Raw genomic sequence first — 14,047 nt, 5'->3', positions numbered from 1 at the left:
GCTGAACATTGTGTCGAATGTGTCGTGCACGTTTTTCAAACAAAACATAAAAACCATTATACAATTAAATATATGATATACATGAATTTAGAAAGATGAAATTATATTGTGCTGTAAAAACTAGCCTCATAACATTTGGAGGAAAGTTTGATTGAAAAAGTCATAAAATAACCGAATGAATACTGACTTTATAAGCATATAAAGAAATGATAATAATAAATTCAAAAAACATTTGTATCATACATGTACTGGGAATCGTATTTTATACAAAAATTAAATTAAAACAATAAAGAAAACACTATAATTGGAAAATGAAACAAAATGAAACTGCAAATTTCAATCTTATTCCTCCCTGAAGCATCGAAGTTTTTTTTAAGGAACTTTTACTCTGTGCCTCTACCTCATGTAAACTTTGTTATTTTTTTTTACGAACAATCAAAGTTGACTGAGTGTGCGATTATAAAAAGCAAAAACTTTTCCTTCTACAAATAAACTCAGAAAATAACACGGGAAAAACTGCATGACCAAAGTTCAGTTATTTACTAGACGCTGATTTTTCTTTTTTTTTTTTTTTATGCAAAACTTGCTTACATTCTTATGATAATGATAATACGAATAGGAAAAGAGAAGACATTTATCAAAACCAAAAATAATTTGTTATAAAAACTATGAATGAATTTAATTCTTTTTTTTTTTCACATGTACACGCTCCCCAACTCCAAGATCTAACTATAATCATATAGATATAATAATATCGCAGAGTATTATATTATCAAGGATTTGGTAGGTACTTTTTCTAAAAATAATAAATATTCATTTATAATCACCAATCATTCAAAATTAATTTCTCTCATAAATTTATAAAGTATTTTATATAATTATTCCACGTCTTAAATACGAACATGATTGTTTTTAATAATTTAATACAATTTGAAAAAACATGAAAAACTATTTACATTTTTTCAATCTTTTGTAAATATTAAGACTTCTAAGATTATTAAATTCAGCATTATTATCATGTATAAACTAAGAGTGAATAGTACTTAAATATATTTCTTAGGTTTTCTTGTTAATCTATTATTACTTTTGAAAATCACCTAAAGATTTTTAAATTAATCAAATACAATAATATATTTTAATAATCATTGTGTGTGTGTTTTTATAAAACATGACCTATATGATATTTGAACTAAGAGATCATTATATTTCATTAAATTACCTCTAAGTAGTTAAGAGTAAAATAAATATTAATCGATTTAATGTGCAAAAAAAATATCATGTAATCACATCATAATAATACCAATAAATATAAAACTAATAACACTAATAAATAAATATTCAACAAAATTATAATATTCTTTTTTATATAATAATGCTAAAGTGAATGCTTCAAATGAAAACATAGATTGAAACCAAAATCATAATAAATATTTTATTAAACAAATAATTGTATGAGGTCATAAATATTTAATATTTTACGTAAAATAATTGCTATAGGATAATTTATTTATACAAATATTCATACATTATACCTGCAGCATACATGTTATTATTAATATCTGTACCTAGTGTACCATATTATGGAATTAAACTGTAATGTATGAATACATGAATTAAAAAATGAGTCAATATTTAATTGTTCATCAAAAATCTTACTCATGCTTGTGAATTCCACTATTTAAGTTTGGTGTTCTGTAAATTATTATATCATATTACATATATTAACTGATCCCCGTGCACTTTGTTGCCCGTTAAAAATACCAACTCTCTCTATATAATTCAAAATGTGTGTTCAATTCGTCATTTAATACTCAGATAGTCATGTTCAAAACTTCCTGTGGATTTACCCTAACTTAATCTTCATAACTAAAATTATATTCAATCATAATATTTTCTCAAATTGTTAACCTTGTAAAGGTGAAACAATTTTGAAAATTGGTACTTAATAACAACTTGCTAATACCTTATTCATCCATACTAAATTGGAGCCAATAGGAACCAAATACAAAAAACAAAAATATGTTTATATTTATTACACTATCTGACCCAGCAAACACTATTTTACCATATAAATTATTTCTAATGAATATATTGGTAGTAAAATAAAAAATAACTAAATTATTATAATTGTGTGTTGATGTGTTTTACTGGTATAAGACTGAAAGAGGAATAATAGAGCACTGGGAACAATAACTTAAACACCAAATGTTCTTTTTTTTATTTAATCGTACTTTTATTATCTTAACTAATAAATATCAAATTACATCTCTATCACACATTATGAAAATTAAAAAAACACTATCAGTATCTTAATGCAATAGATTGTACGATATTTTTAATGAGTCCATCTTTTGCCAACATAAACAAACGGAATGGTTTACCCACCCAAGAACATGCACTTATAATAAATTGTTCATGTGAAAAAACTGTGCGCCCAAATCTAAGCTACAAACAAATATCGTTCATCTCGTGCTTCTTGTGATTAAGATTCAACCAATTGCACCATACTCATATGAAATCGTATTATCGGATTGAATTAGTTCGTTTGTTTTTTTGCTTCTTCTATTTCTCATGTTTGTAGCTGCATTTTGTCTACGACAAAAATTGCCACTCTGGCGTCTTGCTGGCATTTTTTAATGACACGAACAAATATAATACATTCAAATTAAGAATAAAATATCTTATTATATTTTATACATATATAGATAAATTTCTATCAGTCAGTTCTTTATGCATTCTTAAACGGTTGAACGGATTGGGACGAAATTTGGTACAGATACATAATATTGGACTTATGGGTAGATGATAGGCTCAACCTCGGGAGGTGCCCAAACAATTATTTTGAGATTTACGATAGAAATTTTTGTTTATTCATTAATAGTTAGTGCGAAAGAAATCATTATTCTCAAATTTGTTATTATTTTTTTATTATTTTTTTCCATGACACATGCGTCTATGGCATTACAAGTTTTTATTGATATTTTTTTTTTTTTTTGTAATTCTAACGCCATTTCTATGCAGTTATGCCTCCCAAAAAAAGATCGATTGGTAGTTCTACGCCTCAAGCACGAAAGAAAATGGGAATACGAGCTTCAGAAACAATTGAGCAAAGAGATGCAAAGATTAAAAATCGATATGAAATGTATGAGTGTACATCAACAAAATTATGCATCAACCGATTTTGCAAAACAATTGCAAGAAATAAGGAATAGTAAACTAGCTATCGATGAATCCACACAACGCATCACATTCCCAACTAATTTCTGGAAAATAACAGCAACAACCAATGAATTAATTGACAAAGATTTTTCAAATCTACCACAAAATTACGGATATCGTCAGTGGCCTACAATGAATAACACCATTCTAACCGAATTCCGGACGAAACGATAACGTACCAGTCCATCGATACAGTAATGAATCAAGACGAAGTTGTCGATTATTTAACTGAATTCTTAAATCCACTTGATTTTCCAGACATGCTACTGCACGTTATAACTTTGAAATTTGGCGTGCTCATCATTCTTCTACGAAACATCAATCCACCACGATTCTGCAACGGTACCAGGCTTTCAATGAAAAAGTTGATGGACAACATTATCGAAGCTACAATTTTAAACGGAAAGTTTAAAGGCAAACATTTACTGTTGCCACGCATCCTAATGATTTTAATAGATATGCCTTTCGAATTCAAACGTTTGCAGTTACCGGTGCGACTCGCTTTTGCAATGAACATCACCAAAGCACAAGTACAATCACTACAAGTGTGTGGACTGAATTAGGAAAATCCATGCTTCTCACACGAACAGCTGTATGTGGCATGCTCACATTCCAATAAATATAATTCAATTGAATACTTGAATCGTCAGACTTTTCTCGATAAAACGAATGAAATTACATAATAATAAACTAAATTAATTATCAGTATAAGACTATTGCTTAGTATATTTTAACTATTATCTATTTATATTTTTTTAAAAAACTTCTAGCGCAAGTATCGAATTTAACACACAGTTTGAAACATTTAAGAGGTAGGCTTTTAAACGGGCTTCGAAGTTCACGAGTTCAGCTATTAGTAAATAAATTTAATATTATTCTCAAATCCTATAACCTATAGCAACCATTAGTAAACAGAAATTTCTACCATAAATCTAGCTGACCCCGTGAACTTTGCCCTTAAAATATGAAAACCTTTTAAAAAATTGTGATTGTTCAAATTATTTTGTATGTAAGTCACAGCAGTATATAAGGGAAATTCAGCTATTCTGGTAGGAAATCCATAGAAATCCTAACCTACTTTTAAATACTAATTTGCACTAATTATTTCCCCTATAGTCAAGAGCAACCATTTTTAACCAACGTCAACCAATAATTATTATTATAACAGCTTTAAAGCTCATTGCCACCATTTATAAACAAATATTGTAAATTGTAAAACTCAAAATTCTTGTTTGAGCACCTCCCAGGTTGATCAATTCCCTTATAAAATTAGCCTAATTCATATTCTCAGGCCTACCAAATATACACAGAACATTTTATGAAAATCAGTCAAGCCGTTTCGGAAGAGTTTAATAACTAACACTGTGAAACGACATTTTTATATAATAAGATTGTAATTATGTGTAATATATACCCACACCAAAATTAATTTCTTGCAGAAAATTCTTGGCCGGGGCATAGTATTTAATGTATTGAATATTATTACATTATTTAAAGTTAACTCAGTGAACTATTATAACGTATTATACATTAAAACTTTCACAGAGACGCGATCAATTCTATAATACCAACTAAAATTAATATAAAATTAATAGTATAAAGAAAAAAAATGTTAAAACAATGCAAAAAACTGGTTCGAACTATAAACACTGCAGAGAACATTAATCCTACCACTTAATTGCAACTGCGTTATAGAATTTTAGGCACGTGGCAATAATTGTACAGCTTTTTAAATAGCAAATTCATGAATTGTTTATAAATTCTTAAGTTCTGACTTAACCTGTGGACTCTCTATAAATGTCATAATATAACCTATAGCCTTTTTTGATAAATGGACAATCTAACAAAAAATAATATTTAAATTCGATCCAGTAATTCCTGAGATTAGCGCGTCCAAACTTTTTTAACTTTTCAGTTTTATATTATTAAAGTATAAATAAAGTTATATAACTATAAAAACTGTTTGATTTAAAAAACATTATATTTTTTAAATAAATAAATAATATTTATTGTGTATTATTGAGAACTTCTGTCACAATTTAGTGCCACACTTTTGTATATTATGCTATTAAAAAAATATATGTAAAACACAATTTGACTTACCTTAATTCCTTGAACAGAATAAAAAAATAATTTTTTAATGCTTTGTATTCACGGTAAATTCGATTTTATTAATTCAGTTATTAGACATTAATTTTAAATACTATTGAATTCCTTTTTTTATCTTAAATTTTTGTAACTCTGTTGAACAAGTATTCCATTACTGTGATATCTCGCACTCTGACGTTGAGTTTAAATTGCTTTTATATGTAATTTGGATTATGCTTTATTCTAGTTAAATGTATATTATGGACTTTAGTATTTTAACACACATATTATACTTATTATGTGTTTGTTTGGCCATTTTGAAAATATATGAGGATTTAAATTCGTATTAATGTTGTAAACTGAAAACGGAATACCTACAAAGAACAAATACAAATTTACAAAATGTCGTATTTGTGATTTATTTATTTTATATGAATCGCTGGTAAAAATTGTAATTATATATAATATATTTATATGTATGAATATGTATACATTTTATTTCAGTTGTCTGTTATGAATTATTCAATTGGTACCTGCAGCATACAATGAATTAATGTACTCATATCTGGATTATATTTACACAGGACTTCAGTCTTTTTACTTATTTTTTTTATACAAAATAAAAAACAAAACAAAAACCTATGTAAAAATACATCCTTTATCAAAAGGACATAAATGTATTATGCATAAACGGATGAAGTACTTTTTAAATTCTTTAATGGTCCTTACGTTCAGGCGCGTAACACCCGAGTCGTTCTCTTTTTACAGATTTAAGCACTTCTTGTAATTTTGAAGTGTACGTTACCTATTTTCTGCCAGTTAAAGCCCAGTTTAATATGATGCGTAAAATGATATTTTTACAACATATTATTACCTATGTGTTTCATTACAAAATGCTCAAAATTAAAACAAACGTAGATGGTAAATAATTATAAATACCAAAATAAATGCTAGTATTTGAGTAGGATATACGATACTTAAACATAAATACATATTATATGTTTACCATTTCCAATAATATTATTGCATATATCGATAGTCTTAACTTTTAGATTAAATCATCTTAATCCACAATATGTTTTAATTCTATTAAATTAGGTAGGTACTATTTTACTGTCTGCAAAATACCTCCAGGTGTCACTGATACCGCGTCAGGTATACTATTGTACAATCATATAGCTTATTGAAATTCAATAAGTGAAAACTTGATTCAAACTTGAATATTAGTACTAGATATATTGTTTTTAAGTAATTGCTAATTACTTATTAGGTATATCTACCGTGCACAATGATATTTGCAGAAGACCATTTCAAAAATGCCAACAAAACCATATAGATTGCCTAAATCAAAAACTAAAATAAAATTAGTGAGTAATAATGATTTTAATTTCATGAAATGGACAACATTTGTACCCTTTATCTAAAAAATCGTGTACGTTATTTCGAAATAATAATATTCATATAACAAAAATCCAGTTCGTGAAAATTTTGTCTACACTTGTGGATGTGATATATATTATATATATAGATATATACGTTATATAAACATAGCTAAATACACTGATACGTTCTCAATCGTATAAAATATCGTACAGTCAGCTCGAGCCCGTTTTTTTTATTAATATGTTTAATTATTACGTATGAATTTTCAAGCAGACAATTAGACGACATATCAGTATGTATTTTACCAACATTTATAAATACCTATTTCACAGGTATTTATCCCTTCATTATAATCAACATCATTATGAGTATTATAACTAATATAACTGTTAAGATATGTGCATATGAATTATGAACTCGTTCGCAATTATCTATACTGATAAGTGATAACCGTTTAATACTTCTAAAGTATCGGAAATCAGTCTTCGCAAAGTGATCAACGCACTCTAAGCTAAAAAATAATTAATTCTCTAAAGTTACATTGAAAATAATACACAAATAAAAATTTAAAAAAATAAATATTTTATTAATCATTATTTTACTTACTCAAACAAAATCATACCTAAACTAACCTAGGTATATCAAAACGCCTGTTTCGTAATTATACATCGTAAATGAACTCATAAATTTGTTTATTTGCACACTCTATTATTATATTAAATATATTATGTAAATAATTACAATTTTTGGTCTATAATATGCGTCACAATATTATTTATCTATTTACAGGTTGTTAAATGTTTATTGAAATTACAGGTTGGTCACCCAACTCTTATATAATAAGAAATAATAATATTTTACGATAACTTGAATTATTTTATTTTCTGATACAAATATTAATAAGTTTAAAAAAAAATTATAAATTACAAACAGTTGAATTTGAATAACTTGACACATTTAATAAGTTTTAGTTTTATTCTCAATTTACAAGTTTGTACACTGAACAGATACAAAGGGTGGGCATCGCCCATTTGCGCCAAAATAAAAAAGGTATATTTTTTCAGGCAGCCTATTTGCGCCAAAATTACCTGGTATAATAAAGTAATATATTTTTTTCTCAAATAATAATCAATTAAATAGTAATTAATACAATTTTATTTAAATTATAGTTAACTATACGAATATTTTTAAAATAATAATCAATATTAGCTGTATAATACACATTTCTTTGAAACAATATTCAAAATAAATACAAATTGTTTTTAAAAACTATATACTTATTATAGTTTATTACTAACTATTATAATTTATAAAAAATAAGTAATAATAGTTAATATTAGTACTTACATATTTTTTATTAATTATAATAAACTAATAAATATTTTTTTACAATCTTTTCTTTTTATGATAATAATCTATTAGGTATACAATTGTTTTAATCAAATTTAGTCAATAATATGAATGTTTTTATAATTATTATCAATAATACACTTATTAAACAATAATTAATAATTAGTATAGGTGTTAGGTACACATTTTTTTTTTAAACTATAGGCTATAAGTAATAAAATAATAGTCAGAACAATTTTTTTTTTAAATATCAATGAAATTAATTATAATAAGCGAAAATAAAAAAGATTTTTTTAAACATAATATCTTTCCTAATCTTTATTGTAATTAAATGACACTACTTGTACATATTCATAACGCGTTAATTTTTCGTTTTTATAATTCTCAATTGTTTTTAAAGTTTTTTTTAATCTGGTTTTAACTTGTACATTTTTTCTAGGGTTAGGTATATTTTTAGGACAACTGTTGATTTTAATATAAACATCTGTTTAAACTGTTTTAATTAAAATTTCTAAAAATGTAAAAATATTAGGATGCGATGTATAAAACTGTTCATTGAAGCGAGAGTGAAAAGATTCACAGTTATTGGTGGTTCTAGTTAAATCAGCTGCAAACGCAGCCCAAATGTTTGGAGGGTAATTGGCATTTTCTCCTATGTAGTTATCTACTAAATAATCTGCATATTCTCGATATTTTGAATCATCGGGAATTTCAGACATTTTTTATTTTGGCGCAAATGGGCTGTACCCAAAACGAATTATTTTTTTTTGGCGCAAATGGGTAACACTCAAAGGGTATAACAAATGTAGTCTTTACTACACCTTAATAATTGTATACGTTCATTCATCTCTAAATGGAACTATTGTTTTATACGAATTATAATACAGAACTTTAATATTTTTAAATTTAACCAAAATCCTAGCGTAATAATATTTGAACAAGAGTATTCGACTGTATACTGCGATGGTCCTATTTTAGTATAATATTACCTTATACATAAATAAGAATTATTGATGGTAGTACCACTTGTACGGGAAAACATGATGAACATAACCAATGATTTTATGAATTTATGTAAATCCAGACAAATAGATAGAACAGCCTTACATACAACTGCTCTTATTGCTGGTTCATAACCGAATTTATTATTACCAAAGCTACTGACGTTAATTCAATTTTGTATTTGTATTTGTATTACCAATGTTCCAAAATATTACTACCTAACGCCTAGCTGCTGTGATTACCCAGTACTGTTTGTCACTCGGTTGCTCAATCAGACAAATTCGTTATACAAATAACCGTTTTCACGAATAAAAAACTTGAAACCAACATTAATTTACTATGTGTATATAAAATAATAGTATCTATATATACTGTATGATGGTTTTCTTTTATAGGAATAATTTTGCTATAAAAAAGCAAACGATTTTGAGTATTAAATTCCAATTAAACTGAATATAATATATATTTTCAGTTTTCCTAAACTTAAAATTTGATCGATTTAATTTAATTTCATGGCTGTAATTATATCAAATTAAAATGCGCTTGTTTTCAAAATATTTCCTATTTAATTTTATTGCGACTGAGATAATAATGACCAGATTCGGTGGAATATTTATATATTATTTAGTAAATCTATAGCGATTAGTCTAAAATCTAAATTAATTTTTGAAACATTAATGTAGGTAAATTAGGAACATGCAACGAACCGGGAGTCTACAGCTGCATAATTTATAGATATACCGATTTCGTTGTGTAATTAATAGTTTAATATTGTGTTGACTGCGTGTGTTACTAATTCAAAAATATATAATAATTATCTCGATATAATATATTGAGTATATAACTAATAGTTATGCAGAAAATACCTACCTGCAGAACTCTAGATGCACATTTATTACATACACTACATGAATGTGAATATCGTCAAACACATCACTAAACGCTTTCACCCGTTTTATATAATAATATACAGGCACATAACTACCTAAGTATAAATATAACAATAATATTGCAGTTGACGTTTAACACGTTCACTGTGGGCAGATTCGTTTCGTACACGTTGGATGGATGTCCAGATGGATACATGTCCATCAGAGAATCTCAATTGCCAGACACCGGTGGTCAGTGGTGTGGCAGTGCATGGGGCTTTACCGTTTATTACAGCGAAACTCGGTCAATAAACCTGACTCTCACACTATCCAAACTCTCCGAACAAGTAAGAACCTTTATAGATTATTTACTATAAATACGAAAATTGTGTGGAATCAAATTAAAACTTTTTTTATGAAAAACAGAAACATTATTTCGTGTTATATATAAAGTATTAATGGAAACTATATGAAATTATATCAGCGTATGTCCTGAATACACTCGAGCGAAGAGTTATTCGTTACGTTATTCAAAGTGAACGCCACTATAGTATTAATTAGCCTGACAGATATATAAATATTAAATCGTCCTAATATTATTATGTAAAATGTAAACATTAGTGTTTTACTATTAATTGCAGTTTAAAATACACTAATATCTCATTGAAATATTTTATTTTCACACAGGGCATTGGTTACAATTTCGATTTCAAATTATCATACAAATATTTGAAAAAGAGCGACGCACACCTCCGATACGGGAATAGTACCTTCCAAACGTGGCGAGGACAGATGATCACAGGAAGCTACTGCGACAGGATACTCGATCAGTGCGATCGTAAACTCTGCAGAGTTCAGTCACCCAATTTCCCGGGAGCTTACCCAAGAAACGTCACTTGCTATTATAGGATAGAACAGAGAACGGCCCCAAAATCTAAGCGGGCCCTGATTGTGGTCAGACAGCCAAATGCACACAAAATTCATATTAAAGACCAAGTCATAAACTACGACCGAAGTCAACGTACACTCAGGTATGTCCCGTGCAACAAAACGTAGGTACTTTACGAAATTTTCCATTAAAAACGGGTTCATTCTAGCGCTGTTACGACGTAAAAACAAAAAGAACTCGTAAAAAAATATTTAAAAATGATATACGGTTTTGCTTGAGCTTTTAAAACAAATAAAATATGATATTAAATATCCATAACACAAAAGAAAACTTCCATTCAATACATTTTCTGTTTAATGAAACATTTTTAAGAACCAAACACCTGTAAGTAACGAAAAATGTACTAAATTGTATTTAATTAATTTCTCAATAGTTTATTTTTTTTTACTGTCCGTCTTATTATATGTGAGTTTCACTTCACAGTGTACGTATTATAAAACAAGCTGTATTACTATTATAAAGGTATAGTCTTACTTCAAGTTCACACAAAACAAAACCAACCAAATAACTAACATCAGCACTTTAAAATACACGTTTGAAAAAGTATCTCACCCCGTTAATATTTTAATATGATTCTATAATGCGCACACAAATTTATTTATTGCCTAAGACGTCGTAGGAAACGCGTATTAACTCGATGTAATATAATACTATATTATACTATTTTAGTTCGCCAAAAAGTCAAACAATGAATAAGAGTCGAGTGAACTTAATAAATTAGGCTAATGTATTTTTAATGGAACGTTTCTCAATTGTTGTTTCTAAGAGCAAATTCCATTATTCCCGATCTCAATAATAATGTAAAAGTCACATTTAAATCTCGTATTGTTTCCCGAACAAATAACGTGGCATGACAATTGAACGGGAACTCAGAAAAATAAAAAAAATAATTTTTAGTTGTTCGTTCACCCTCTGATATATCGCATCGTTGTGTCTCGTGTTATTATTTTGTTTTTCACTTCCGTTTGATAGAAATAAATCCTTTGGAAGGCGTCGGAAAACGCCATTTCGTCACGTTGACGACGAACCTACGTAAATGATTCCGGCTGATATCCCACAAACAACAAATAAACATTTCGGTCGATTACGCTCCAAAAATGCGCGCTGACCAAGTCGAGAAAACCTGGGAAACGAAATGGCGCGTACAAATTAATAAAGACAAATGTACTTGTGTAACGTCCGAAAACGTTATAAAATACCAAAAGTGTGTTGGTAGAGTAACGCCGTATGATGGCAGTCCATTTCGGTCTGGTCTAGAAGCAAATGTTTGGTTTCCGGTCAGGCTGGAATATAATAATTTTTTTTTTGTTTTATTTATACTATTACAATATTGACAACATTTTGTTTCGTTACCTACTTTGTAATATTACTTAAATTAGTTTGCGGTCGTCGTGATTTATCAGAAGCCATGCACAAGGTCAAACACTGATGTTCAAGTCTAAAGTATCGTTTAAAAATAGTACACATCAATAAGTACTTACCTACTTAAAACAATCTTTGAATTCTTATTTTGTCTGTAGTATGCTATAAAGAGCAAGTGATTGGATAGTAAGAAAAATTAAATTAAATTGTTCATACATTCAATTATTTGAACTATTATACGTCATCATCTACGATAAAAACCACTATGATGGCTATCGAAAGAACACAATATGATTATTCGTATAATATCAGTGTATTAATGTTTATAGGTAACCTAATGCGATCATCGAGAATATTGTAGAATATATCGTGAATACCAAAATCTTTAAACAGACGAAACTAATAGTTATAGTTGAACCTAAATGGTTTAATGGTGTTCTGACTGTTGTTAACTATCATTTTTAGATTCTGAACGAAGTGATGAATGTATTGATTTTACAATGATGTGTGTATTTTTTTTTGTGTGTCTGTGTACATCATAACTAGTCGAAATAATGCTTCGATTTCAAACTTTGGGGGTGGTTTCCGATGTAAAATTGAAGATCCTTGGTGCATTATAGAGGTCAAAAGTAAACATTTTTCAAAAAAATCGAGAAAAACAAAAAAAAATGACAGAAAAACTGGAATTTTTACGCAAAACCAATTTTCGACCAAATTGATTTTTTTATATGGTTGTAATTCAAAAACTAATCACTGTAAATACTTGAAGTTTTCACCAAATGTTTATGTTAGTGTTGTATATATACAGTTTAATTTTCAAAAGTTTTGACTTTTTTGAGTTATTTATAGACCACTGAAATTTTCGATTTTTTTTGAGAATTTTTTTTTGAAGTGTCGGTAAAAAAATGTCGGACGACCAAAAAATCTTGAACATTTAATACAAGGTTCCTTATAAGTTGTTCTTATTGTAGCTAAAAAAAATTAAAAATTGTTAGTCACAATTTTTTTTTATAAGCTTTTATAGTTCATATTTTTACGAAAACGCGAATATTTGCAAGTAATTTTGAAGCTGAAAAATCATAAAAATGTTTGTGTTTATAACTAAGGATTAAGAATACAACACTAAGTTTTCCATAAGTTTTCCTTCAAGTAGCTATTGAGAAATCTCGACGCATCATTATAGGAAAAATTTGAGGTGCGTTTGAATTTTAAATTTTTACGAAATAGCGTTACGATAACGATTTATCCTGAAACGATTTTAAATATTTGTTATTATTCAAAAAGTATAAGTCGTAGATACGTGAAAATTTTATCAGTTATTTAGATTGGCATTTCCTTTACATGATTTAATTTTAAAAATATTTTGACTTTTTTTGAGGTATTTATAGATAACTGAAATTTTCAATTTTTCCGAAAAAATTTTTTTGAAGTGTTGATAAAATTTTTTTGGCCCTATCAAAATACTTGAAAATTTAATACAAAGTTCCTCATAAGTTATTCATACAGTGATTAAAAAATTACAAAAATACATAGGCACGATTTTTTTATTAGCATTTGAATTTCAAATTTTGACTAAATACATAAAAATTACGGCAATGTTCAAATTATCTTAGATCGAAATTCATAAAAGTTTTTCTTTTTAAATCAAAGATTTGAAAATTTTTAATTACCTATATTATATCCTAGACTGACAAATCATCTCCGTTAAGAATCGTTTTTCGTATACAATGATACCTATCATTGCATTCAAATCTAACCTACCCTAGTCAGAGGTCCACCCCACCACCTAATGTACAGCAGAGCGACATCCACTTTTGTTTTTTTA

The 14,047-nt window shown here is 27.6% G+C and overlaps 1 protein-coding gene across 6 annotated transcripts in view; it reads left to right on the top strand.

The window, feature by feature from the left end:
* LOC107161789 (uncharacterized) overlaps positions 1-14,047 on the top strand; it is a 375,424-nt gene that overhangs the window by 339,758 nt on the left and 21,619 nt on the right. For all 6 annotated transcript variants that reach the window (XM_089226404.1, XM_089226401.1, XM_089226403.1 and 3 more), the window contains 2 exons: positions 10,058-10,258; positions 10,599-10,942. In XM_089226404.1, the coding sequence (XP_089082530.1) occupies positions 10,058-10,258; positions 10,599-10,942 (545 nt within the window). The remainder of the gene's footprint in view (positions 1-10,057; positions 10,259-10,598; positions 10,943-14,047) is intronic.

The sequence above is a fragment of the Diuraphis noxia genome, unplaced genomic scaffold, assembly GCF_037042655.1.
Source record: "Diuraphis noxia isolate RWA-SAM2 unplaced genomic scaffold, SU_Dnox_SAM2 contig0004, whole genome shotgun sequence".
Classification (NCBI taxonomy): domain Eukaryota; kingdom Metazoa; phylum Arthropoda; class Insecta; order Hemiptera; family Aphididae; genus Diuraphis; species Diuraphis noxia.
The sequence above is the reverse complement of the archived record's forward strand: the minus strand, read 5'-3'. Positions and strand labels throughout refer to the sequence as shown.